Below are 27910 nucleotides of genomic sequence, written 5' to 3' on the forward strand. Positions count from 1 at the left end.
ACGACGCTGAAGTTCGTATTTGACAAGTACACTCAAAAGTATTTTATCTTTGTAACAAAAGTTAATAAAAAGGAAAATCAAGCTGCATTCTGATTCTCAGGTGAAAATTAAACGAATTATCTCGTAAGACTAAATCAACAAGTCTACAAAGTGCCTTTATCGAAGAAAATACTTTTCCGATTGTAAAATTACTTATTAATTGAAGATCTATTATATAATAGTCGCTGAAATAATTGTCTTTTACCCAACGAAGGATCAATTTTTCCATGTTACAACATATTAGCATCTTAAATGCAATAAAATCATAGGGCATAAGGATATTGCATTTGTCGCGTTCCATGGGGAAATATTTACACTCCATGTAAAATAGAGTAATTGCTTCGAGGGAGAAAAAAAAAGAAGAAAAGATTAATAAACAATGATAGAGGATAGCGATGGAATTAAAATTAAAATTTGAATTAGAATAATTAGAATAATAAAGGCAACGATTCGAGATAGAACGTTCGCGTATTATTAGGACAATTGATTTATGAAAGACAAGCGAAATACGAATTAAGCTCGCGGAGATGAGCAGAAGGAATCCTCATGCTCGTGTTGTTATTAATTTCGCTGTTTTCGAGTATTAGTCGCTCGGTCATGGCGGCGCACCAAGAGGCCGCGAATTTCGTGACAGAGTTCGGATGGGGACGGACGCGTAGAGTATTACGCGCGGACCAGGTTGAGAGACTCACGAGTGCGAGAAACTTGAGGGAGAGATCCTCCTCGGGCATCGTCGCGTCGGACAGTACGCGGGCAAAGTGCTCGTGGTTGCGGATCTCGGCTCGCGTCGCCGTTTTCGTGGCCGCGGTCGTAGTTGACGTTGCCGCAGCCGTCGCCGTAGCCGTAGCCGCCACCACCATCGCCATCGCCGTCGCCGTCGTCGCCGGGATCGCGACCGAGCCCGCGTCGCTCGACCTGCCCGACGATGACCCGCTATTGCCGTCCTTCCACTGTCGGAAAGCGCTAACCGCGGAGTAGCTGCCGCCCACCGCATTCTTCAAGCTGCGCTGTTCCTTGGCCGTGGGGGAGTCGCCCGGTGCTCGTGCCGCCGACGCCTCCGTGCCGCTCGACGGCTGCAAACAAATCCAAAATTTCGGGGTTAAATAGATGCCATATAAGGTGCCAGTCGTGGACGGCTCGCTCGGCTCTTGGGCCATCACCTTCTCCCCCTCGACCTCCTCGTGGGGGAGCGAGCTTTTCTCGAGCGACGCTCCCTGGATCTTCTCCATGGCGCTGTTTTTCTTGGCCAAGCGTTTCGAACGTGCATGCACGCGCTGCCTCTTCATATCGATTCGCGCGCCGCTAATTATTTGCTATTGCCTTGTCGTGGCGATGAGCGAATTCGCGCGTTCCCTCGAGCCCCGAGGATTTTAATTGCCGAGGTAAGGAGTACCGCGCGGGGGTCGGCCTATCGAGCTTTTTTCACTGCTGCCGGGGCGTCTAATAAAAGATTCGAGACGGATTTTGTCTTTGAGCGGAAGTCGCACGGGAACGAGGACGCTGAGGTCCCATTGGCTTTTTCGCACTCCCTTTGCAGCTCTTTCGCAATGTAAAATCTCGCTCAGCCTATGTATTCATCGGAGATTATGCCTAGGAGGCCCTTTTAATCTTTCGTCATTCGAAAGATCTCGACGCAGCGTCGAGAAATTGTTATCGTAATTTCGTAGAAACGTGACATGTATAATCTCAGTCTTATTTATGTCTTATTACATGTGACATGGTAAAATGCCAGAACTCTGGCAAGTCAAGTAGTAAATCTTTAACCCAATTTAAACGTCGAAGATAGATAGGAAGAGGGGGAGAGAGATAAATAGATAGATAAATAGATACATACATACATAGATAGATAGATAGATAGATAGATAGATAGATAGATAGATAGATAGATAGATAGATAGATAGATAGATAGATAGATAGATAGATAGATAGATAGATAGATAGATATGTAGATATCTGTGTGTGAGTATACCTGACATTGACAGAGCAAGGTAGAGAGAGAGAGAGAGAGAGAGAGAGAGAGAGAGAGAGTGAGAAATGATAGAAAAGGCTCGCGTCTTCGTTATAAGATTTCAGCAAATTTGCGCTAAGAATTACGTCGTAGAATTAAGGAGACGTTAATCGAGATATTATTCATTAAAATTTCCCAAGGTGGATTTTAAATAAATATTTGCTTTCAACGACAAAGGTACATACAACTTATAATAGAGTAAAGTTTTATTGTTACGAGTATACGTAACGCACAAGCACAAGCTACGTTCGTCAAAGAATTGGAAAATCGGCTAACATAGCTAACGTGTATTTGCCCCGTAAGAGAGATTGGCAAAGGAAACTTTGAATGATCGTCATCGTCATCGCCTTGGTGTAGATGTTGAAATACGAGGTCCCGATATAAAGGAGAGGGATATATTATTTTCAAAAGGGTCAGATCGTGATAACACGGTGCTGCTTCTGTTTGTGTGATTTGCGCGCACGTCGTGCAACCAGTGAATTAATTATTTATTGTCCCCGCTAAGCACGCCAATGGTCGACTTTCTAAAGGCTTATATCCTCGTAAAATGATGCAAGACTTAACGCGCGTTTACGCGATTAAGCCGCTTTAAGCTCGCTCTAAGCGGCATTTCTCAATCACTACTCCAATCCATTAAACTTTTACATCGACAATTTCACGTTCTTTTAAACTGTTATAATGCAGAGGCTTAATTACTGAAGCTGCGATTGCTTGGTAATGATCATTGGTAACGTGATTCGATAAATGTATGGTGGTAGCGTTGGCACCGACACTTGGTCAATCCCAAACTTCCTTAATGCGCCCCAGATTTCTCAATCACTCGATCATTCCGTTTACATTGGAGTACAATGTGCGCCAGAGCACGAGATTCAAGGTCAGGATCGATACAATGGTCGGACATGATTGAATGGCAATGACGAGCTTGTTGCGCTCATCGGTGCCGGTCGCCTTTAGCGCGCGAGGAGGGGCAGACGGAGGAGGACAGGCAAGGGCGGTACGCGCGTCTTATCCTACATCATCGGTGCCTCGTCGTGGGAGCGGCGATAAAACGATGGTAATCGGGAGGAGGCACCGGTCGGTAGCGAGATCCGCGCTATCACTTATCATCCGGGCACACAGAACCGCACGCATCGGAATCGCGACGCATTTTGACAGTTATGACGTGAGCGCGATGTACCGGCAATTATCCAAGCCCACGCTGTTTCCGCGCCCGCGAATTCATTATCGCACGCACTGCCAAGTCGATAAGCCGTTCGCGCGCTCGATGACACTGGCGTAATAAAGCGTGACCGCGAGCCCGGATATTCTCTCACTGTCGTGTCGATTCTAATTACGAAGCTTTTCGAGCCTTTCGCGTACCCTGTGTCTCCTCTAACGGCAATTTCGAGAGTAACGATATATCGAGTCGATCGCTCATTCACGAGCTAATTGGACGATCCCGATTTTATTCAAGCGCTTTTATCATTAAAACGTTCATTGTCCACTGGCCAGGGAGATATAGCCGACTGTACGTGTGCGTAGCTCCTCGACGAGGCTTCCTTAATTATTTACGGAGGTAGTCGTGTCGGCAATTGTCTCATTCGGGCGTACTAGCAGTGCGTGCCGTAATCATCGATCGCTCGCTATTCATCCTTAACGGCGGTTACGAATTTCAAATGATCGATTTAGGGAGAAGGCGTGCGAGGTGCCCGTTCGGGTATGCGTGCGCCCAATGAGCGTTTGGAGAACGTCAAAGTTTACGTACGCGATACGGGAACCTCATGACTGTAAATAAACATTGCGACCATCGCTCGACATATGATAAACGTACAGGATACCCATAACGTTATTTTTGCACGCTCGCAATACATTATTATTATTTATTTGATTTATTGTTGTAATTATGACAAGAGATTCGTAAAAATTTCAATAACGTTTTGTTGGTCGAAGTAATTATTACGGCAATACGCGAATATAAAATTATGTGCATATCATGCATGCATGCGTGCGCAGTAATATTTTATTTATAATTGACTCACTCGGATTTCAGTGGCTACTTACTTACGTCATAAATAATATAAATATAAAATCAAATTATATATCTACTTAAGTGCTAAACGTATGTATGAATATGCAAGTAGTGATTCATTAATATTTGTATTGTATCGTTTCTCTCAATTTGAGGAAAGGTAGGTCGATCCATCAAGAGATTCGGTAATATCCGATGGCACGCCGAGTGCTAAAACGATGTGCGTGCGTGCGTGCGTGCGTGCGTGCGTGCGTGCGTGCGAGCTTACGCGCCTGCACGTATGTGTTATCTAATATTTTACAGCTGATAATGGTAGTAGTAGTATTGGTAGTTGGGGACTGTAAAACTCTATCGTGAATCGTCGGAAGCGGAAACGAGAGATTTATCGGCTTTCCAGTAGGCTTATTACCAATAATCAACGTTCGCCTCGAACACACGAAATTCTTGTTCTCCCCTCGGATGCAAATATCTTAGTATCGTTAAAAATTTACTCGTAAACATAGTGGAACATTACATTGTTATAGGCATTTTGCGTGACACAATATAAACTGTCTATATTCGCCACTTTATTTTTAATACGCAACGTTACACTATAAGCACGTATGATTTATGATATTAATTTTGTATAAAATACAAGCTACCGCTTTTTAATTCATGCTTTACCTATCTAAATGACTGGCTATTAAGTAGTTCTATAATTAGCGTCCAAGTCTTTTGCAAAGCTTTGCATAAATTTGTATAAGAGTAGTATGCCAGTATTTATTGTAACAGGAAGCAACGGATCAAATGATGAAAAACAAAACCGTTTTGTTTATTTTAGAAGGAGGAAAGTGATTGTAATCGCTCCTAAAAATCAAATAGTTGGAAATTAAACGGTGTATTCTAGATTTAAAATATATCGCCTACGTATATTATTAATTCATTTGTTTGTTGATTTTTCGAAAATCTTACATGTGCATCGTTCAACTAACGTGAAAGCTTGTCTCTTGCCCTATTTATAATTAAGCAAATTTACGAACATGGGCAAAGAAAATATAATGTACACTTAGGCTTGGGAGTTATAATAATGATGGAGAATAATAAATGTGTCCGACACTGTTTGTAATAAACAGATTGTGTGAAAAAGAGCTTGTGTTATTCTCGAGATAATTAACGACTACAAATCATTTATTGAAGGATAATTAATTAATAACGTTTATAAATATAAATACGCCTTCGTTAAATATCCCTTTTTAACGATCAATTGACAATTTCTTTCAAACATATGAGGATATTAAAAGAATTACATATTATTTTTATCAGTTACATACATAGTTAATGTATATATATAAATTCCTTCAGGATTTAATAATATAAGATTTGCTAATATGATCTGATAAAACGATTTAATTTTTCATTGTTAAATTGGAAAATTAAGAATGAAGAATATACAGTAAAATTTTTAATTTTGCATTACGTTGGTTTTTAGATGGATTAGTATTAGATGTATGCGATGAATAATTATAACGTGATCTATTTTCTATAAAGAAAAATCTTTTTTTTTTCTTTTTCCTTTAAATATATTCTTCAGATAATCACTCAAATGCTATCAAAAATTACATTGAACTTATAAGCTATTTTAATAATTAATATTTGTAGATATCATAGCTTATCCCAAACTTTCAGCAAATAAACAAGGTAGACGATTTCTAAGCGGCTGCTGTAAAAAGAAATTGAATTTTTTAAAACACGTATTATCAACTCGATATTTAGCAATACATGCAAATCTTATAGGTAAGTGTTATTTCGTAATTATAGCTATATTTTTATTTTCGATAATAGAAGGAGACATGAAAGTTAATGTTAACACGATAAATCGAACGACATCGTGAATAAAGAAGCTTTGAGGAATTTAAAGCTTTGATGAAAATTTAAAGCTTCACAACAGGTAGAAAGGTCGATATTTTATTGCTTCGAAATTTGATTTCAATGAAATAAGTAAACACGATAGACGATTATTTAATTATTAAAACTCTTTACTTTAAAATATGCCTGCACGGATTAAGTAAAGGACGTTTCAATCAAAAGCTCACAAACAGCTCTTTAAAATATCATGTTAAAATCAACGAAGGTCGGCTTAAGTTGTTTTATAAATATTTAATTAATAATAATTGGCTAAAACCAGTATTCACTTTACATTATCTTATTAATATAAGAGGAGTGTTTTATCTTATGGGAGGAATGAAAATCTTGTTTTTCTTATCAATAATAATATAGTAATTATCGAATGAATTTTATTGAATAAAAATAAGGTGTTATTTTTAAAAGCAAATTACTGTTCATTGAACGAGTGTATAATTGGAGAAATTTATGGGTCATCTTATACCGTAATACATTCCATAACTCGTGCATATGCTACACAATACCATTAAAACCATAAGCATTAATACACGCATATTTTATTTTCATTCTAATTTTCAAGATCTAGTTCTGGTAACTTCACGATAATATTCACGTGAGACGAGGAGCAAATAATTTACGAAAATATACCAGCACCGATTGCCAATTTTGGGACACGTTTCAACATCTTCAATCGACACTGTTTATATTATTATATTCATTATCACAAGAGAGCCACCTCTTGTGTAATTATCGATCTTTACTGTATGGTCAATTGTAAAGAAACAGCATCGACTTAATTAATTAATTTTTTTAACAGCCAAAACTTTTTTGAGAGCACAAGTGCAATATCAACGATTATCGACAACGCATTATGATTGTGAAAGTTTCGCTTCAGTTGTAACAACGGAACACAATAAAGAATTATATACTCAATTAAATGTCTAAATCGTAATGAATTTACGACTTTATAAATTACTCACGAATCCAGCTCGATGTAATATAAATTGTGCAATTGAATCGTACTTTAGCCATAATTACCATAAAACAATACCATTTTATTTTTGTCACTTAAGCTTAATGCCACAAATGCTAAGAATAATTGAATATCCAATCATTTTCATATATAGTCAGTTTTACTATATATGCGAATGTTTAATACCATTTATTCTCAATTCTACTTCTCAATGCTATTGTTATGTCAATCAAGCCGTAACATTGTTATGATATAATCGATATTATTGTTTGATTTTGTATTTATCGTAAATATTGTATAATATTGGAACGTCGACGAAAAAGAGAGAAAAAAAAGAATAAAGAATTTCCTTTATATTAGCGTGCAATTTTTCATACTATCTACTATGATTTTTCATAATATCTATTTATAAAAAAAAAAAAAAAAAAAAAAAAAAAAAAAAAAAAAAAAATTAAATACTTAAACATATCTTGTACGTATGCTTAAGTAAATAAAATTGCGGCTAAGATATTAAACTCGTAAAGAAAAAAGTATAATAATTATCTTCTTTTGAATGCACATTAAACCAAGATATTTATAAAAAGTGCGAAATAACTAAATGACGCGAAGAAGTCGTAAAAGCTTTTTACAATCTCACACTTTCGATCGACGTTCAAATATACGAAAGTGTAACCTCCGGGGAATTGATTTACGCGTGCAACTGTAATGCCGCGCGACTAGGCATTCCAATTTCGCTATTAAAATGTGCTATAGCAATTTTCTTAATCTCTTACTCTTTCTCTCGCGTTAGCCGCTCAGAGTCATTAAATTACTTTGGCTAATTTCCCAAATAGAGCAGTGAAGGGAAAATGACGGGATCACGACTCGCATAATATATACATACATACATACATATACATCTACGTGGATATTATTGATATATAGACGTTAGTTATGCACTCTTACTCTCTCGTATGATTATAATAATATCTCAATCATCGTTTCATTGGAGGAGCAACGGGCGATAAAGTTCGTTAATCATTTGGAAGCAAAAGCTCGATGAATAATAATAATTACAATTCGCGCAGACTCGAATCAATGAATTTACTATAAAGAAAAAACCGTTCACCTTGATTTTCACCTTATCGGAAAAGATCTCCCAGAATGAAACTTTCACCGGTGCAGCATCGAACGAGCACAGGCAGAAGCGCGATGATCTTAGCGGGGAAAAAAACCAAATGGACGGAAAGCGGCTGCGAGGGGATTTCACAACTACGAGTTTTCATATGCGCATTTACAACGTGACGCGCAGAGGCGTCTCCGGACGACGGCGAAGACGTCGTGATCGCCGTCGGCCAGGGGGGGAAATGAATTTGATATTCCGCACGAGCTCGCGCATACGTGCGTTTGTGTGTGTGTGTGTGTGTGTGTGCGCGCGTGCGCGCGCGAAGCCGCTTGGGCGTCGTCGTGACTACGATACGCCTCGGCCAATATGTAAGTTGCGAGTGCGCGCGCGGCTTTTTAAGGCGGCGTATATATCGCTGGAGGCAGGAGTTTTTCAGCTCGTTCTTTGGTAATTTATTCGCCGAGGGGCAGCTCGTTATTTGTGATATTTAGCGAATGCTCACCATTGCGCGAACCTCGACGCTTAACAATGTCCGCGTGCGCGCGATTTTTTTTTTAGATACAGACGTATTTATGCGCCTAGAAGCGATTTATTATAATTATGTTTTGTTTTTACTTACTTATGTCTCGTTTGAGAGCCACACCGATGCTTTTATAACATTTCGTCGAAAATTCGAGACTTTGTTCGTTTTAATAATTTATCGTCGTTGGCCAGTGAGGTGTGCACGGGGCAACGTGACGCGCGTACTTGGCTTTTGCTCGCCAAACATATCGAGAATTCAGAAATTAGTAAAGTATTTGGGTATCGGTATAGCTTACGCGGTTGATTAATTATCGAGGATTCTCTCGTTAATTTGCATGCGCGCAAGCGAGCGCAATTTGAATATTTCAAGTAGTACTGAAATTGAAAACTGGAAAGATTAGCAGCACAGCCGAGTGGAAGGAGTTTCGCGCGTTGAAGTATCATTTGCAAAAGTAATAAGGAGGCGCAGCGTCGTCATCGGACTTTCTTGCATGAATAAATGAATCGAATGATATTTGACGTACGGATGCTTCTAATCGATTGTCTTGTGTTTGATAAATTTAATATTTTTCGTGCACTGGAGTTTATCAACGTTGCATTACTACCGGACTCTCGGACTCTCTTGCTCTAATAAAACGCTACGCAAAACCATCGCCATAGTTTTTATCGCGAATTTCACTTGTATAATTCCTCCGTATTTATTGCATACTTTATCGATACGAATTTCCACGGAATATTTTTGAATTAAATATAAAGCATACGCTCAATGTTTATTCACGTTGGTATACTTATTATTAATGATGATATTAAGAGTGTAATGAATAATTGTCAAACATACAGCCAATTAATAATTGACTTACGATTCGAATTTTTAGATGTAAGTGAGGAGTGGGGGTGGTGGTGGTGGTGGTGGGGGTGGAGAGTATTCGTGCTCCATAGTGAAAATATCTTTCATCTTTTCCGAGTGTGTGCGTACCTATTTAATAATTTTTAATTCTAAAGCTTCATAAAGTAAAAAATGCTATTCTCTAATTCTATTTTAATTAAACATAATAATTGTTTATGGATCTATTAATGTAGGAAGATGAGATCGCTGTTTGCTTGATGTGAGCATACGTGAGATGTGGAAAATGTCTGGTGGAGCAGAGTTACACAGGTGTCACTGGAGAAAAGTGACAACGGTTGTTACATACTCACTCACTACTCACTCCGTATTGAAAGTACAATACTTAGTATGCATTTCATACTTTTGCCTTTCTTATTTTTTGCATCTTTATTTTTAACCGTTAACTAGAATATACAAGATGAGCATAGTTTCGTTAAAATCCTTGACGCACACAAAACAGAGATAATATTGTTACAATATTCACATTGAATGAAAGAGCAGCATAATATTTATGGAATCGAAATTGTTTCTTAATTTTTATTTGGCGCTTAGGTTATCTTCTAAAAATCAAAATAATTCTAAAAATCAAAATGATTAATTTCACTTTTAGTGTTTTATATTTAATACTCCATTAAACTCTTGCGCGCAATTTAAGATTTTACATGTATTTGAAGTGCGCGCCTAACATTTTATAATTTATATTAAAATGTTAATATTGCAGTGCCACTAATAAATGCTAATAAACTTAACACTAAAAATTAAAATAAAGTGTAAATACAATATTAGCATATTTATTTTAAAAACGATAATATTGACTAATAACACGTAATTAGTATTTTCAAATCTACCGTTTTCTGCATTACACTGTAAATTTTTATTTCTTTTGCAATATATAACATAATTTCCTTTTTTATTATTCGGGTCATAATAATTGCATAAGTCAGGAAGAAAGGAATGTTGACAATATTTGAAAATAATTTCTTCCTTTTATATATTTGCAAGACATTGGAATTAAGAGAATTTTACACAGATTCCCGTACATGCTAGCGAGCACTTTTAACAAAAAGTCTGTTTCTACTTTCAAATATGAGTTACATTTACATAAAATGAAAAACCATTTATTTGCTTAATAAATGGGGCTTAGCATGCTTTGAGCGTTGATTTCGGTAATTTATTAGTTAAGATGCTAACATACTAAAGACAAAAAATTCATTCGTATAAATTAATGTTATTTTACAATTTATAAGTAATAGGGTTATGATACCCAGTGGTTATTATAATTATAATTTTTCAGCATAATTTTAACTTTTCTCTCTTTTCATATTATTAATATAATAATAAAATTTAATGTCATTAATTCGAGAAAACTAATCCAATATATAATTTATGTTTCTCTATGCATATATATTATAAATAATCCGTACTCTACGAGAAATCTGATATAGCATAGGATAATATGCAGATTCATCAAATACGTTGAGCTAAAAGGTTTGATAAGTCAATTGCGTGGATTATCACAAATCCTCTAATAATTCTGTCAAACATATGAAAATTATATTTCGATTATTGCGTTCGTTATTGCTGTCGCTTACTTCATCAATATCAAGACAATCAACGCATTATTAAGGCTTTTTTTCAGAATTTTTCAACAAGATGTATGCATATCCGCACGCAAAGCTTATTCGCACGAAGGATTGATTAATGGTATGGTGACAGGAATGGTTACAGATCCAAGTATTTCCTTCGACTATTCCTGACGTTCTTGTCGTCATTTTCTACAATTCTGTACATACGCGTGCAATTTTTCAATCTTAAAACATTTGATGCCTGTACAAATGAATTTGCCAATCCGTTACTCCTTGTATTGTCAAATATGCATGAGACTTTTCATATGTCATTATTAAATGCTGAACACGCATTATGTAATGTGCAATTTAATTTCATGAACGTAAGAAGTAAAAAAAAAAAAAAAAAAAAAAGTTAGGATACAAATATCTGCACATAAATTTTGAGTTTCTAGGAAATAATGACGACAAACACGTGAGAATGTGTAGGACTTTAGAAGTCTATTTATAGTAAAATCTTCAAACCAAATATTTCGAATTAACGCAATACATGAAATTTGTACACTTCCTTTGTAAGTCGTGGATAAGAGATTGCACAGTAAATTAATTTATTCGTATAAATTTTTTAAAACTGAATATTAATTAGAGTAATGCAACAAAAATATTAATAGATATACAAAATTAATTGTGAGAATTGGTTCATAAATATTGTTAGAGTCGCGTTTATGCAATACCGCATTCAAAATATTTTGCTTACATATATGTATTTTTCTTTAATTTATTATAATTTATGTTTAGATATTTTTTGCTTGCTTAGGAATATTTTTCCCGACAATCGCTGCACAGGCACAGTGAAGAAAAAAGACGAAAAACGAAGAAAAAGGTTATTAGCAAATAACGTGATAATTGTTATTAATGTTGTTTTAGCAATATTTATTGTAACGAAATTGTCAATTGGGAAATATTGTACAATTATAAATTGGTTAAATAGGTTTTGTATTATTAAACAATATTGTAAATTAACAGAACAATATATTCTGCTATGAAATTTACGATAACTTGCCTATAATTGGAATTTATATTTGTTCTTACGGTAATTTTCATTATTTACAAATTTACACGACGTATTTTCATTCTCTCTAGCATACTTATAGAAAATAAAATTAATTTAAAAATTAAATAAACATTGATTGCGTACTATACGCTTTTCAACGTTGCAAATATCGCAACGAGTAAACAGTCATAAAGTTTGTTTTTTACTTGCTAAAAGTTAGAAACGCGTGCATCGCATTGAACTGCTACAACTTTAACGTAATTTTGAAATAATGTAAATCGTGCTATAAAGGCTTATTTTGGATGCGATTATTTCAAGGTCGCGGTGATTACTCGCGACACGCTTAATTATTTGCATAGAGCGTTATTAAAAGATAAAATCCAAAAATGAAAGAAAGAAAGAAAGAAAGAAAGTAACACAGAGCATTTGTGAAAAATGAGTGGAGGACGTGTGGGAATAGGAGCGGAATGATAATCAGGCGGAAGCTATCCATGTCTATTCATTAAAATTAATGATTATCAAAGGAAGGCGGGTCACGCATGAGATATTGGCGATTGTAATGTTAGCGGTAAGGATGCGGATCAACTACCGTAATCAGGTTAAGCATCAAAGGAGACGGCCAAGGATAATTATCGCACGATCCTTAGGTAAAAGTTCCGTTACACGTAGCATACGTAAAGCATTATCGAGACAGGTGATTACCGCCATCCGGACTACACCATGCGCGCATGCGCGTGGCGTCGGCACAATCATATCGGAGTTGGTCATAATAATGGCTCTGCAAATGGGAATCATAGGTCCGGTAAAAGATTTTTTTTTCACTTTGGGCCAATTAGCATAAATTCATGGCCATTCTCTCTCTCTCTCTCTCTCTGTCTCCTGTATGTATCGCAGACGCAGGCGTATGAATGAACGGCGATCGCGGACTCGACTCTTTCGATGCTGTTTCGTTACGATCCCTCCACGAAATCCACATAATGGCACGCGCGTACGCCGAGTTAACCGGTTCGCACACTCGTCCGAAGTGTGTCACACGATCGACGTCATTTCCTATATGCAATCTACTATCTCCTACTCCCACGTTCTCTCTCTCTCTCTCTCTCTCTCTCTCTATATATATATATATATATATATATATATATATATAACTTTTGTCGAGAAAAAATGGATGGGACGTTCGACTTTAAGAGAGGTATGTGTATGTAGGAAAGGTCGGCTCGAGAGTAATGCCCTCGTAATATCGCTTATGGCTCTATTTCGAGTCTGTCGTGGGACCTCATTTCTCTTCGTACTCGAGTCCTGGAAAGTGGGCACGAGGTCGTGGGCCTCCGCTTATCAACGGAGAAACGCTTTGCGATGACGTTATCATACGGATGTGCCAAGTGTCGGCTAGATACATTGATAAGAGCTTTGAATTTATCTAGTTTATTCGGGCTCGAGCGATGCGCAGCCGACTCGATATTGATATTTTATCAATTGTGTACGAAGCTACATAATGGAACGTGCGGCTGTGACGCGTGTCTCCACACGACACAGAGAGCACACTATTTTTAATATTTCAAATAATTATAAATATTATTTTATTTTATGAAAATATAATTGTCAGAGCGAGTAAATGGCTCGCGAGCCACGATCGAGCAATAAAATTAATCAACCATCAGCCAAGCACGATTTCGCCCATACAGGACTCTCCGATGTTCCAATTTATTTGCACGACAAAAATTGCCAAGCTTTTACAATATATCAACATTATATCGAATGTGAAGGCACGTACGGCTTTATGCACAAAGCTCATTGGTACGAGAATAATTGCTATCGAGGAGCAGAATTTACATTACAGTTTTTACGTTTACACATTATGTATTATTGTTGAGTATAAGCGTTATGTTAATATTGGAATAAAGAACATCTGTGCTTAAAGGAAGAGGAATTGAATAAGTTTAGCAGTAATTCTGAAATTGTTAATAAATCATTCGCCAAAGTATGCATTCTTATTATTTATTTCTTACGTCATTGATGAAAAATTTTCCCAAGTGGAACAATTTATCACCGAACTAGCGATATATTTATAAGCTATCAATAACAATTTATAAATATAAGATTATATAATATTTTTCGATAATTTTCTAAAGAGTGTGAAGTAAATTCTTTTTTATATTCCGTCTCTTATCGCCTGATATTTATAAATACGTACGCGTGATTTAACAAATGCCTGTGCTCTTATTATTCATTATTCTAAATGTTCAGTGCGACGTGCGTAAGAAAGACATATGTTTCCATGGGAAATGGCATTGCTAAAAGAAACTAATCTATTTAGGCGTTTAGTTGTCTTCTGGCGAAGATCCTACCAATGACGAAGATATGTTAAGAAACAATCGTATACGTATGATTCTCGACAAAACGAAATTAAATGTCAGAGCGTCATTTTCCCATATCAATATTTACTTTAAAACAATGGCTTAAGTAGCTCAGACGTTAGATGCGAAACATTTAGCGCAATCGTTACGTATTGCTGCGTTATAAAAGTAAACTTTGAGTCTGTTTTTCCGTCTATCTCAATTCTTGTTGCCTCTCACGGAATTGATAATAAATAGAAGCTAAAGCTTCTGATGCCACAGTCTTATATCCATCGTCCCCTCCAACAAAATTCCTCTTGCATTTGCGTCATCTTCTTTTGATCCATTTTCATTCAAAATTAACCACGTCACCAAAGTGCCAAAAGGTCACGCTGATATAAGCAGTTGTCAAAAAAAAAAAAATTCACGAGAATACAGATCTTACCCACGAAGCTCTTGAATGCCTCGGAACGTGGACCGTTCGGGCCGTTCGGGCAGTTCTTTAAAATTCAATTCAAAATTACGACCATTCGTAAGGGTAGAAATCGAGGTTACGAATTTCTCTTCGTCTTCGAGTGAATTGCGCTCGCAAATTTAACACTCGCGGTACATGCGAGCAATTAGCGTCAACGGCGTCGACAAAGGCCCAAGGGGGACAGGCCATTTCATTGGACAGCGAAAGCGCCGATTTTTGGAACGCCACTGCTCCTGGTACCGCTCCAACAATCAATTACCAGGAAACGGACGATAACGAGTGAGATGGAAGAATGTTTATAAAAAAGATCGCTCCGCGCGAACTGAATGTCGTCATCGATTGCCAATGGCGCTCGCCCGGATCCTCGTCCACGTCAGTTACGAGGGTTCAACGACCACAGTCGGCGAGTCCTGCGATAACGAGCCGTCGCTCCTGCGTCCAGCGGTCGATACCGGATATCGCCATCGGCGACCGGATATCAACGAACCTCTACGCGGCACGTAAGAGAACAGCTATCGCTTCTTCCTTGCGCTTCACGCTTGCCCTCCTCCAGCAGCGTCAGCGTCTTCTTCGTGGCCACGAGCTATCCATATAGTGCGGCGCGATCGTTTGATCGTCGCGGCCTTCCTCCCCTCTCGGATAAGTGAGCATAAGGAAACTGCTTTTGCAACTGGCTCATCTCGCTTGGGTGAAAGTAAGAAATTCGTTGCTCCGTCTACGAACTTTTAGTTACGAGAAGATGATACGTGATACGAGACATTGCTCGAAGACGGTGCGCAACGAAGTTTGGTTTGGAAAATTTTTTCAATTAATCCGGGCATTGTTCGCGCATTAACGAGCTTAAAAATTCAGGACAAATACACGCAATTACATGTACTGCTCGACCCAATTACTCCACTCCTTTCATTCTCTTATTCTTTTAATCGTAATATTTTGCTGAGATAAGCAAGTAGATACGGCGATGCCGGCATTGAGACGTGCGATTCTCCTTAAAAAAAACTATCCGTTTCGAAAGTACCGCTTCAAAAGTCATTAATTACATTTGAAAATAATAAGCTGAATATAATATTAGAAAAATATATTGGATGATTATTAAAAACCACAACATAAAAACACAGTTAAAGTATTGTAATAAAGCAAAGTGTTGTAAAGCGAGCAATGCCTTCAAGGTCATGAAAGTCTTTGTATAATGAATTATTATTGAATGTCAATATTAAAAAGAAATCGAGCATAGTAATCACCGATGCTGACCCTCCAATTCAATTATTTATGCGTTATAGCGAACAGTAATTTAAGATTAAATGTATTATATCCACTAAAGCTTGGTAAAAATTATAAAGCTACACAAATCCATTGATACATAAGCGTATAGATTTATATATGCAAATGACGGAACGAAAAAGCTAAGAGTGAGTGAGAGAGAGAGAGAGAGAGAGAGAGAGAGAGAGAGAGAAAATTAAAAGAAGATCAATAAGAATTATATAGGATGTAGGAAGATTACATACGGATGTACTGTGTATTGTCGATTAGAATGAAATGACACAGTGACCATTAATTAACTATATTTTTATAAATATTTTATAAATAAAACTATTATTAAATATTTATCCGTGATTCATATAGGAACTGTCATGAATTTTAGTGACAACTAAATTTCACGTGTACCACGCTTATAAACAAATTACCGTGCGCTATTAATTATATTACTGAAAAAAAAAAAATCTGTATTCAATCTACACATACAATTATATAAATATATTATTTATGTGAAAGTATTTTGTAGAATAAGAATGTACAGAAGACAAATGCAAAATTGGTTAGGTTGTAAGAATTTGTATATATTAAGTATTTATATATATTACGTATAATGCACTTATTCCTCGAAGTCGAATTTGCTATTAAGTTAATTTATAAGTGATGTCTGTATTAAATATATGTAAAGATACATATATTTTTATAAATTAAGTAGTAAATATAAGGCATTGATGATTAAAAATTATTAAAAATTTAATATAGCCAATAGCTCGAGCCAATAGTTTGAAATGACCAATCGATCGTAAACTGTTTGTGCACTAAAATAGGACAAAATTCCAATAATATAAAGCAATTCAAGAACATTGAAAAATACATAAAATCTAAAATATAACAAACATTGACGCTCGCTGAGAATTATTCTAAGAAACATTTTAGAATTGGAAAACTAGTTTCTTCAGTAAGACCTAATCGTGCAAAGTTATATTTAAAGCTAGAAGACTAAAAGATAGTCAAAAAAAAATTGCATTACTCTTTTACTTTTATAATTCACCATAGCAGACAGAATAATTTCATTTGCACGCACGACTATTGAGAAACTAGGACGAATGGATAATCGAAGATAATTACATTTAAAATTTAATGTTTAACGATAGGTCAATTTCGCCGATATAAGGTAAGGACGAAGAAAGCGACATCCAGTGGGTGCCATAACAGTGAATAAAAATTATAATCGTGACTACCATAATCATTAGTATTCTTGTCGTCATCGTCATGGTCGTGCTCGAGTTAACAACATTACGACTCTTTCTTGCGGGAGCTACAATGACACACTACCGGCGCATGCGTAGTACAGGTACCGGTGGACTAGTCGGCATGCTATATACCCTCTCTCCCTCCCGCCCCACCCCGCCATCACCATCTTCACGCAATCACCGCCCACGCTGTTCACCCCCTCCGCCTCCTCCTCCTCCTCCTCCTCCTCCTCCTCCTCCTCCCACCTCCTCCTCCATCACCACTACCTCCTAACACAAGAAATTAAAATGTAAGAAGCAAAATATACGCGACGAATGAGCAATGATATTTAAATCCCGAGTCGTTGTTAGCGCACTTAGTAACGCAGCGTTAGTGGTACTTCCTGCAACTCTCTTTGGCTCCTTCCCTCCTTTTCCCAAGAAGCGCAGGTTCTGTCGTCGTGATATTTATTTATTCGATAGGAACGTTTGTTAATATGTTGGCTTATCCATACGTTAAAGCAAATGCAGCAACCGCACGGTAATCGATAAATTTGTTATTTAAATGTATAACACAAATTATCGCGAGATATTAATGTATTTCTAAATTAACATAAAACGTTAAATGAGAAAATTTTATCCTTTCTGCGGAATTATTTACTCCCAGGAGGCGACAAAGGCAACAATTTATTTGGCACAAATATGCGATGATATGAGAAGAAATTGATTTATAGCCTGTCAGAGAAAAGACTTTACAAATTGTAAATTTGTAAAAGAGCAGGGATATTGCATTTCCGGAAAGGGAAGGACAATATAATCATTGGCACGTTTCTACTCGCGACATCATCATGAAAATGAAAGACAATATTTGTAAACACGTCTATATTTAGCTAAAACTAAAATTGTATATGCTAAATGAAAATAATTTCTTATTTCAATGCGCATTCTAAAAGCGAGTGTCCCGCAATTAAAATTATATTTCCTTTAAAATGAATCATTAGTTTTTGGTCTTAAATTTGTATTTTTAGTCTTTTCTTTCACTCTCTCTCTCTCTCTCTCTCTCTCTTTTTTTTTTTTTTTTTTTTTTTTTTAATTTTTTGCTTCGCTAATTCGAAGCTTATATTAATTTCATTATCGGCCAATGAGTGTAATATGTAAATATGAGATAAAGCACCATTACTTTCGCAATCAAATTAAATGAATAAATTGTATTTATTTTAAAATTAATGCACGCGTGATGTAGGTGCGTGCAGGCCACTGAGAATTATGAAATTACGAAATTGTTCGCGTAATGTGAGGAAAAATGCATATTTTTGTTTTATCCTTCGTATTGATTTTGTTGAATCGCAACTTTAAACTGCTATCGGAAACTTCGTATTGGCTCAATGTCAAAGAGTAACGATTGAGAAAATTTACTAAGTTTATATGCTTCGCACTATCGTTTCATTTATTCAATTTTTCTTTTATTTTTGTTTGTTTTTTGTTTTGTCGTGCTTCGTTTCGTTTCCTTCTTCCTTCCCCTCTACCCTCTACCCTCTTCGTCTACCCCCCCCCCCCCCCCCCCCCAACCCAACCCCCCCCCCCCCCCCCCCTGCCGTGCATATCCATATCATCGTTACGTTATGCGTTATCGGATGCAAATACTTTGTTAATAGTTAATAAAAATGAGACTGGAAACATTGTCATTCGATCGCTGTAAATGGAGCAATCGCTCGAGCGAGATTGCGTTGCCTGCGCCAATTCCAAATCCACGGCGAGAACTTATCAGCGACTATAGCAACGAGCCCGATATCTTAACAATTTCAATTTCAATTCGGCGTTTCCTGTAGTTGTAGACGATTTTGCAGTATCATCCCCCGGTTACGTGCCGCCCCACCCACCCACCCACCAAGAAGATTGATTGCACGGCATAGCCAAAAATTGAGAGATAGATGAAGACAGAGAGAGAGAGAGAGAGAGAGAGAGAGAGAGAGAGAGAGAGAGTGAGAGAGATAGATAGTGAGAACAAGTGATGGCGGTGGTGTGGGTGGGTGGAGGGGCGACTAATCCCCGACTAATCTCGGGTACAACAACCACGTATAGCGGCGGTCGAAAATCAATGAATGCCGGTTACGTGGGGCCACTACACGATGTGCTGAAAATTCCCCATAAATTCCCCACATTCTGCAGGAGTATTTTGAATTTTAATCGTCCGGCCGAGCTTTATAATTTCAGGTCTCGAGGAGCAGCGATTAATCGTGCGCATTGACGCGCTCGATGGTCTCATTGCAGATACGACATGACATGACTAATTACCGATACGGATGTACTTAAAGAGGCCGTATTATCGTGGGTAATGAACGCGGGCGTTTCGTCGAGGCTCGTCCCGACAATGCATTACGAAGACATTGAATCAATACTGAAAATATCACGTGCATTCGCCGTAAAGGTAGTGCAAAAAAATTAGAGTTTAATTTACGCAGCGATTACGTGCTACGATTAATGGCGTGAAATTAATAATATCGCGAATAAGAGGCAGGAGAGCGACGCCAGTTTTAATAAATTCTCGGAATTGATAAATTGACAGTATCGAGTCGACGAGGCAATTAGTGATTTAATTAATGAGACGGCAATGTGGTGGTTCGCTTAAGTCAACCAAGTGATTTTCGCCGCAGCTCGTGGACTGAAAATTATTGGCCACCGTTTGTGAAAAGGGCTTCGGGTGGCTGGGCTGTTCACTCGAGGCGAAGCTTCGTCGGTCTATGGGTTCCGAGGATAAAAAAATCGAAGTTGCGACTCTAGGGGTTGGTAGGTAGGTAGGTAGGTAGGTAGGTAGGTAGGTAGGTAGGTAGGTAGGTGGATTGGAGAGACGAAGGGTCAACGAGTGGACGGGGCCGGGGGTGGGTGTAGTATATGGATGGGTGGTAACGAGCGAATGGTTGGGGAAGCCGGTGTCCTGAGTCACCTTCTTAAAGTGCAGCTGGAGGAGCCGCTCGTACTGGTCGACCGCCCTGAGGCAGATCCTCGTTGTGAAGGCTTCCATCCTGGCTGGGAGAGGCGCGTGGCACACGCTGCTGGACATCCTCAGGCGTTACGCTCGTCGATGCTCGGGTGTTCGTGATCCGGGCAGTCGGGGTGGCCTCATTCGCACCTCACTAATCGCGGCTCACCAATGGCTATTATTGGCTGCCTTAGAATCAAAGTCACTCGCGGGCGCCGGCACGCCTCACTTCCGCTCGAAAACACTCCTTACCACGAGCTGACCGAACGGTACACTGGCTCACCCCACGACGGCCACCTTCTTTTATTGACCCTCTCTCTCTCTCTCTCTCTCTCTCTCTCTCTCTCTCTCTCTCTCTATCCGTTTCACTGGCTCGCTCACTCACTCACTCGATCGTTTGTTCGCTCTTATTCTCTCTCTCTCTCTCTCTCTCTCTCTCTCTCTGCATCTCTCGGTCGGTCGGTCGATCGGTCGATATGTCTGTCTTGCTCTCGTTCTCTTTCCGACTCTCTTATTCGTGTTCCGTCTCTTACGCTTACGGTGCCCCTACTCTAGGCCGCGGAGCCGCCACGACCGTAACTACTGGCTGAGCTCGTTGCTGCCGACGATTTTCGGCGCGGTTTTGGCCGTTACTTATCGTGGTGATTTTTGCACGTCGATTTATTGCTCCGAAGGCTGAAATAATTACACGCGCTCGCTTCGTTATGCGTACAATTGGGCATAAACGGCAATTATCATAATAAATAAGAGTCCTGGCACTCGTTATTTTAGACACACTATATTCTATATATCTAACCTCGTGCAATGTCTATCGATGTCAATGCTTTCTTTTTTTTTTCTCTCTTTTTCAATTTTCTTTCTTGCTCGTCGGCCATACATATTCGTGTAGAGGACGAGACAGACTCTCATTTTAGTTCTCTCGATGATTTATAATAATTTATGATTGAAATGAAACGCACGCAATGTATTTGAAAATAGATTATTGGCATTTTTCTATTTACTATATTGCTGAGAATATCTTTCATAAACTCGACTACACGACTTCCGATCAAAAAAAAAAAAAAAAAAAAAAAAAAAAAAAAAAAAAAAAAAAAAATTATTTTAGAGCATAAGTATTGGGGCACAGCTTACTAAATTCTTCATATCGAATATACATTTACGGAGAACAATATATTTTGTTATTGTTTCACCTTTCGTTGCATAATAAAAACAACCTCATAATAATAATTTAAAATGATGTGCACGTTAAAAATATTATGCCTATTGGGATTTTTATCACTTAAATTAAAGGTATACGTTCATAAAGATACGGTGAAAGGAAATTAAAACTTTAAATAGGAATAGATTTAAGCAAATAGAATGAACAGTTTTGTAATTTAAAAATTCACTTTCTACATGCAAAATTAGCCGATTAGCAGTTGCTTGTTTACGTGTGTACCTATTACAAGTGTCTAATTCCAACAATTAGCCTTTATTATTTTTTCTAAATCTAAATACTTCACTCATATACACACATACATGCACGCGCGTATACTACATACTAAATGAGATTTATATATGATTCAATTTTAGAATGTACATTTGACTTCAGTAAATAAGATGAAAAAATAAGAGTGTAAAAGTTCGTCGAGCATAAAACAAATTTGGAAGTAATATAAAATTTATTATTATTGTATGCTATTGTAGGATCTATAATTTTAATGGATGCGATCGTGCTTGTACTTTACCCAATAGAGTACAAGTATTTTTAGATCTAATTTCACTTTTAATCCCAAGATATGATTCACAGAAATATTGCGAAGCCGTTAAGAGAGTTTCCTTTTAATTTTAACAATATAAAATGTATTTTTATATAAGAAATCACTAAAGTATATATTAATATTATAATATTCTGTAAATTCATAATTTCATACTCAACATAAGTATGTAAAATTGTTTATTTAAAAAACAAATGTCATTTAATTATCTTGGTATTCAAATGTTGAAACAAACTGAATTATGATTAGTGCAATTTTCATCTTCAATCATTACAATATAATTATCGGTGGGAATGTCCTTAAATATTGATTCGATAAATCATAAGAAATACGTGTTTGTTATAATCGACAATACACATGCACTACTATATATAGTTTTAAATTATATAAACTTATACGAAGATTAAACAAAGTTTTCATGTACAAAAATAAATAGTTAAACGTTCTTCTATTAATAAAACATTACTCGTTTAGTCGCCCTGTTAAAACATAACATCCGTTATTTTTTATTACGCACATGGCGCCTACGCAAAACCATTCTAACCAAATTCATCTAACCAAATCGAATAGGCCGTTGTTCAATAGACATAAGCGTAGGTGTCGGTAATGCAAGCCTACTCTCGTCGTACATCGTGTTCGCTATTTACGCACAATGACAATTAACAAATTAACAGCGCAGTATCAAGTCAATAATCACGCCACGTCGATCATCGAAATTCCGTATCCAGAACAATCTTGTGTTTTTTTTTTTTTTTTGGCAATAATCTTATTCTTTTGCATTTACCGCAACATAGAAGGCTCACAATTGTTTTGTTTTTTGTTTGTTTTTTTTGTTTTTTTGTTTTGTTTTTGTTGTATTTTTGTATTTTTTTGCAGAAATAGCTCGTATTCTAATAGGACCAGCATATACCTATAGAGTTTGAATATTTTTAAGTTGCATAAGAAAGAATCTTTCTACACAATTCTTAACTTTTAATACGTCGCTGACTACGTTTTACAGCGCAGTTTATGATGATATATATATATATATATATGCGCCTCTATGGGTATGTGTGTGTGTGTGTGTGTGTGTGTGTGTGTGTGTGTGTGATGACTAAAACTAGTATGTGTGTGTGGGTGGGTGGGTGGGCGGGTGCGCGTGCTGATGTTGATTGTGGTAATGGTGAGGAAAGTGAGTTTTACAACTTACTCCAACAATACCTAATGAAAAAATCAGTGCCATAAACAATGTTGATTTGTGCCAACTATTATTAGATTAGGTCACTTTATTAAATGAAAGAGCAGATGGATAATTTTTAAATATTTCAATTTTTTTTCTTACAAGATTGGAATTACAGTTGAAATGCTTTTATTATGTGCAACTTCAATTAATGCCGACTTTCAATAAGTATAGAATAAGGTTATTTCACTATAAAAATCTATTGTATAATATTATTATTCGCTTGATTTTATTACACATATATAATTAAGATTCAAATGAGTTTGAAAATAAGTTACTAGCATTTTTTTTTTTTTTTTTTATAAAAACTTTATCGTACGCGCAGCTCGTCAAAAAATCTATAACAATATAATTTTATGTCAGTTTTGCCAATTGATCCTTGTAATAAGAATTGCGATACTTTTTCTTTGATGTTTACAAAAAAATAAAAATAAAAAATTCTTCTAATATTGCTGATTTATTAACCTTAACTTACTATTTTATCCATAGGATGTAGACTACTCGTATTACAAATGAATTGATAATGAGAAATCAATGTTTGAATAATCTAATCAAAGCCGTCGTCTGAGGATTACGCATTTCAATATTTCAATATGTCAAGCGACGAAAATTTTCAGTAAAACCAGCAAAAAGGGCTACTCCTTACAAAATTTTTGTAATAGCAGTATTTCTAAATGAATCACCGCCTCGGGTAATCTGTGATAGTGAGTCAAACGATCGATTGATCGATCTGTAGCACACAATTCTATAACATTGCTACCGACATGACTAATTTGTCAATGCGCGCGATTGAGTTATTTTGCTCGGCGTTCCTTGGGAATTGTATTTACGTTTCATGACGCTCATTTCGTCTTATGAAATTGGATTGTGTCAATTCTGACGTGCCTTGCGTAGGTAAAGCAATGAATGTTTCACGAAACAAATCGTCTAGGGAATCTCCAGCATGGCATCTGGGAATTTTATTTCTTACGGATACTTTAGAAGCTTGAAATTCTGTATGTGATACTTTCAGAAATTTTTTTTTATCAACAGCTCTGATTACCTACGTATTTCACAAGGCTAACATTTAGCTCTTTCAAATGTTTTTCTATGATAGAAATGTCAATTTGCGTTAACAAAGAATATTGTTATTCATCAATATCTTTTTTTAGAAGTACATTGTTTTACACGGTGAACTAAAAATGTTTGCTAAATGATTAGACCATTGTGTACTTTTACTCACACCTGAATATACAATTATTATTGTTACTTTACAGGTTCTAAATAATCAAGTCTTTGTTTACTGTGGTAAAATAATTTCATGAATAAATAATGACAGAAGCCCATTAACATATGTAGTACTAGTTGATTAAAATTTTTTATCAATTCTGATTATTATTGTTATTTAATACATTTTCTAATAAATGCTTGCAAAGTTCGTCATTAAAAATAAACTATATGTATATTATACAAATATTCTGCGAAATTTGCAATAATTATCGATGGCCAAGTGATTATTAATATATAATATCTATAAAGTAATATTGTATAATATTTCTTAATAATAAGAACATTAATTCTCTTCAATTTTTAATGCGCACTGTTTCTTACAAAAACAAAAAAAAAACAATCAAAAAAAACAAAAAAAAAGAAAAAAAAAAAGAAAAAAGAAAAAAAGAAATAATATTAATTGTTTATAAAAATAAATTCTTTAGGATTTGACTACTTTGTTTTTTATTTTACTAATTAGCAATTTATATTCTATGTTGGTCAGTTTAAGAATTTAAAATTTTTATTCCTCCATATTTGTTCTAATTCAATTTCATTCTACTTCAATTTTCCCTATAAATTATTTATAATAAATTACATTAATTTGTCATTTAAATAAATGAATGTACATTTTAAAACATTCATGTGTAAAAAAAATTATTATCTCGACAGAACGATTTTATTAATAGAAATTAATTTTTTTTTTTATATATAGTCAGTAACAAGTTTCTATTCATATTGATATGCCCAATATATGAATTAATTTTTTAACTTAGTAAATTTGTTAATAAAACTATTATAATAATAAATTTTTTTTTTATTTCTTAAAATTTAATATTAATAGACCCCAGAAATTATAAATATAGAACCAGTTTAACGAGACTCTCACTTTAAATAAACAGTAAAATTATTAAACCAATTTTTCATTTTGTCAAAAGTAAATTTATAAATTTATAAATACTAATATTTTAAGTGAATAATAGGTAAATTGTAATATAAAAATAGAAGCACTCGGTATTTAATGTTGATATGCACGCTTCACTACATGTAAAATATAAAAATAATTCTTAGTTTAATTTTCTAGCAATATTATTTTTATGAAATTTTTGCTTGATTTTTATATAAAAATATAATGACGTAATTATCAAATTCTAAATAAATTTAATATTAAGTTTGAGTTCAGTTGAAATTTTCTAGTGTATCAGCTTATTGAATAAAATTATTTAAATTTACAATTAATAGCTTCAAATGTATTAGAATGAAAACTTATGTAGTTAAATTAATCTAGTAATAGCTTAATCTTCATTTTATTCCAATTATTTACGATATATATACATACATATATATATATATATATATATATATATATATATATATATATATATATATATATATATAAATAAATTATTAAATCTCTTTGTAGAAAAGTTTGGTTTAAAAAAAAAATGGTAGTTACGAAAATTTAAATTTTAGTAAGATAACGCGTGAGTATGTATAACAAATTTTTTGTTTGTGAAATGAATGTAAAGGAAATTTTTATTAGATTCTAATTTAATATAATCTTCTAATGAAATATATGTAAATTAAGCGAAATAAAATTAATTCATATAGTATAAATTGTATTTTGTCAAATTAGCAAATTTATAGCAACAAATTAATTTTCGCTTCATAAAGTTATATGTAAACGAATGCTTTCTAATTTTGTCTTATTAAATTAATTTTTCTATATTAATAATCGCGCTCATTTTGTTATTTTAATATTGTTTGTTTATTCTTCGATATTAAAAAATGACATAAAACTATCAAATGACACTAGTAAGAGACATTAGGATTTTTCTTTTAAAAATAGCTAAAATACCGTATTGTATAATTCAAAGTATTTTTTTCTTCCTTGAGTTTTACATTATTTAAGGGTAAATGTTTCGTGGTATAATTATTTACCGACTAATAACGGTCTCGAAGCAAAATTGTTATGATATGTGATATCAGTACAATATCAGAATGTAAAAACATATAATAAAATTTTAAAACCCATAATTTCAAAGTAAATGGAGTGACATTATTATTTATTCACATTTTATATTATTAGAAAAAATTAACTTATATGCTGTAATAATTACGTCTTATCTGTATGGCTCCTTTATAAAACCAGATAATAATCAATATTATTTTGACAGTTAAAATTAGAAACGCAAATTGTAAGGAGCAAGGTGGTCGGTATATGTAAATGGTTAAGTACAAATTTATTAATAAATATGAGCTTTATTGACATACTCTCTGCTTTGGTCTCCCGCGAACACATTTGCGCTTTTTGTTGCTTCCTGATAATTTCTTACTCCCGCATCGATATTTTTCAATGGCGCATAAAAATAGGAAATAACAAGTGCGACAAATATTTAATTAATCTAATTTAATATGATTAGATTGAATACATAGAACTTTGCCGGAGTTTAGTAGAAGTTATGTGCTATGTTATCAATCGTATGCTTAAATATTCATATGATTGTATTTTATTTATTTTTTTTTTTCACAGTTATGCCTCCACGTCACTTATTATGTAATTAAAAGTATGTATTTTAGTCGATATAGTCATTAGATAAACTCAAAATATTACGTTTCTATTTCTGCTCGGATTACTGCTAAAGAATTAATGCGAACTATAGCGATTAAATAGCGACGAACAATTTTTTTTCTTCATTTTACTTATGTGGATGTCTTAAGAATTACGTATCTTTATCCATTTGAAAATCATAAATGAAATTGCAAATAATTGAAATAACGCTGATGCTCTGTTAAGAGTGAATGTACAATTCCAATCGAACCATTGACTTATCATAATATTCATATATTGTTGGATAATTTGTTCAAAAACCATCATACTACGAATTCATCAATAGGAGATTTATGATTAAAATTATGATGTTTCTAGGTAGTCCAATAATAATAAGGTAGTCCAGTCCGATCATTATGCATTCGTAATAAAAAAAAAAAATATATATATATATATATAAGTGAGAGATAATATCGTATGAGCATACCTCCTACACATGTACGTAAGAATAGTATACAGAATTTTTGTTCCCGTAAAATTCAAAAGCTGACAATAATGTTATTGCGAAAATTATGTTCCTACAATGTTTTGCTACACCATTTCTATATGTATATTTCTTTCTCTTACTCTCTCGTTCTCTCTCACTCTCTCTTGCCCACTCGCTTACTCGCTCATTCACTCAGAGTATGTATTCTCCAAATTACGGAGCCGCTGTGACTACAATTCCTATCTAAGTACAAATACAAATAAACTTATCCGAATAAACTATCTCAACTTTATTTATAGTTAAGTGCCTAAAGAGCTAATGCATTTTAA

General features: G+C 35.1%; 1 protein-coding gene across 3 annotated transcripts in view; it reads right to left on the reverse strand.

The window, feature by feature from the left end:
• IP3K1 (inositol-trisphosphate 3-kinase-like protein) overlaps positions 1 to 20633 on the reverse strand; it is a 23710-nt gene extending 3077 nt beyond the window's left edge. Inside the window, exons 1-2 of one of the 3 annotated variants that reach the window (XM_011507685.1) lie at positions 20284 to 20633; positions 732 to 1112 (exon numbers count right to left, since the gene is read on the reverse strand). In XM_011507685.1, the coding sequence (XP_011505987.1) occupies positions 732 to 1112; positions 20284 to 20400 (498 nt within the window). In that variant the 5' untranslated portion in view covers positions 20401 to 20633. Of the gene's footprint in view, positions 1 to 731; positions 1113 to 1199; positions 1384 to 8018; positions 8154 to 20283 lie in introns of those variants that run through there. The other 2 variants (XM_011507686.1, XM_011507684.1) reach the window with 2 other exon arrangements.
• Between the last annotated feature and the right edge of the window lie 7277 nt (positions 20634 to 27910).

Source organism: Ceratosolen solmsi, unplaced genomic scaffold, assembly GCF_000503995.2.
Source record: "Ceratosolen solmsi marchali unplaced genomic scaffold, CerSol_1.0 scaffold1, whole genome shotgun sequence".
NCBI lineage: Eukaryota > Metazoa > Arthropoda > Insecta > Hymenoptera > Agaonidae > Ceratosolen > Ceratosolen solmsi.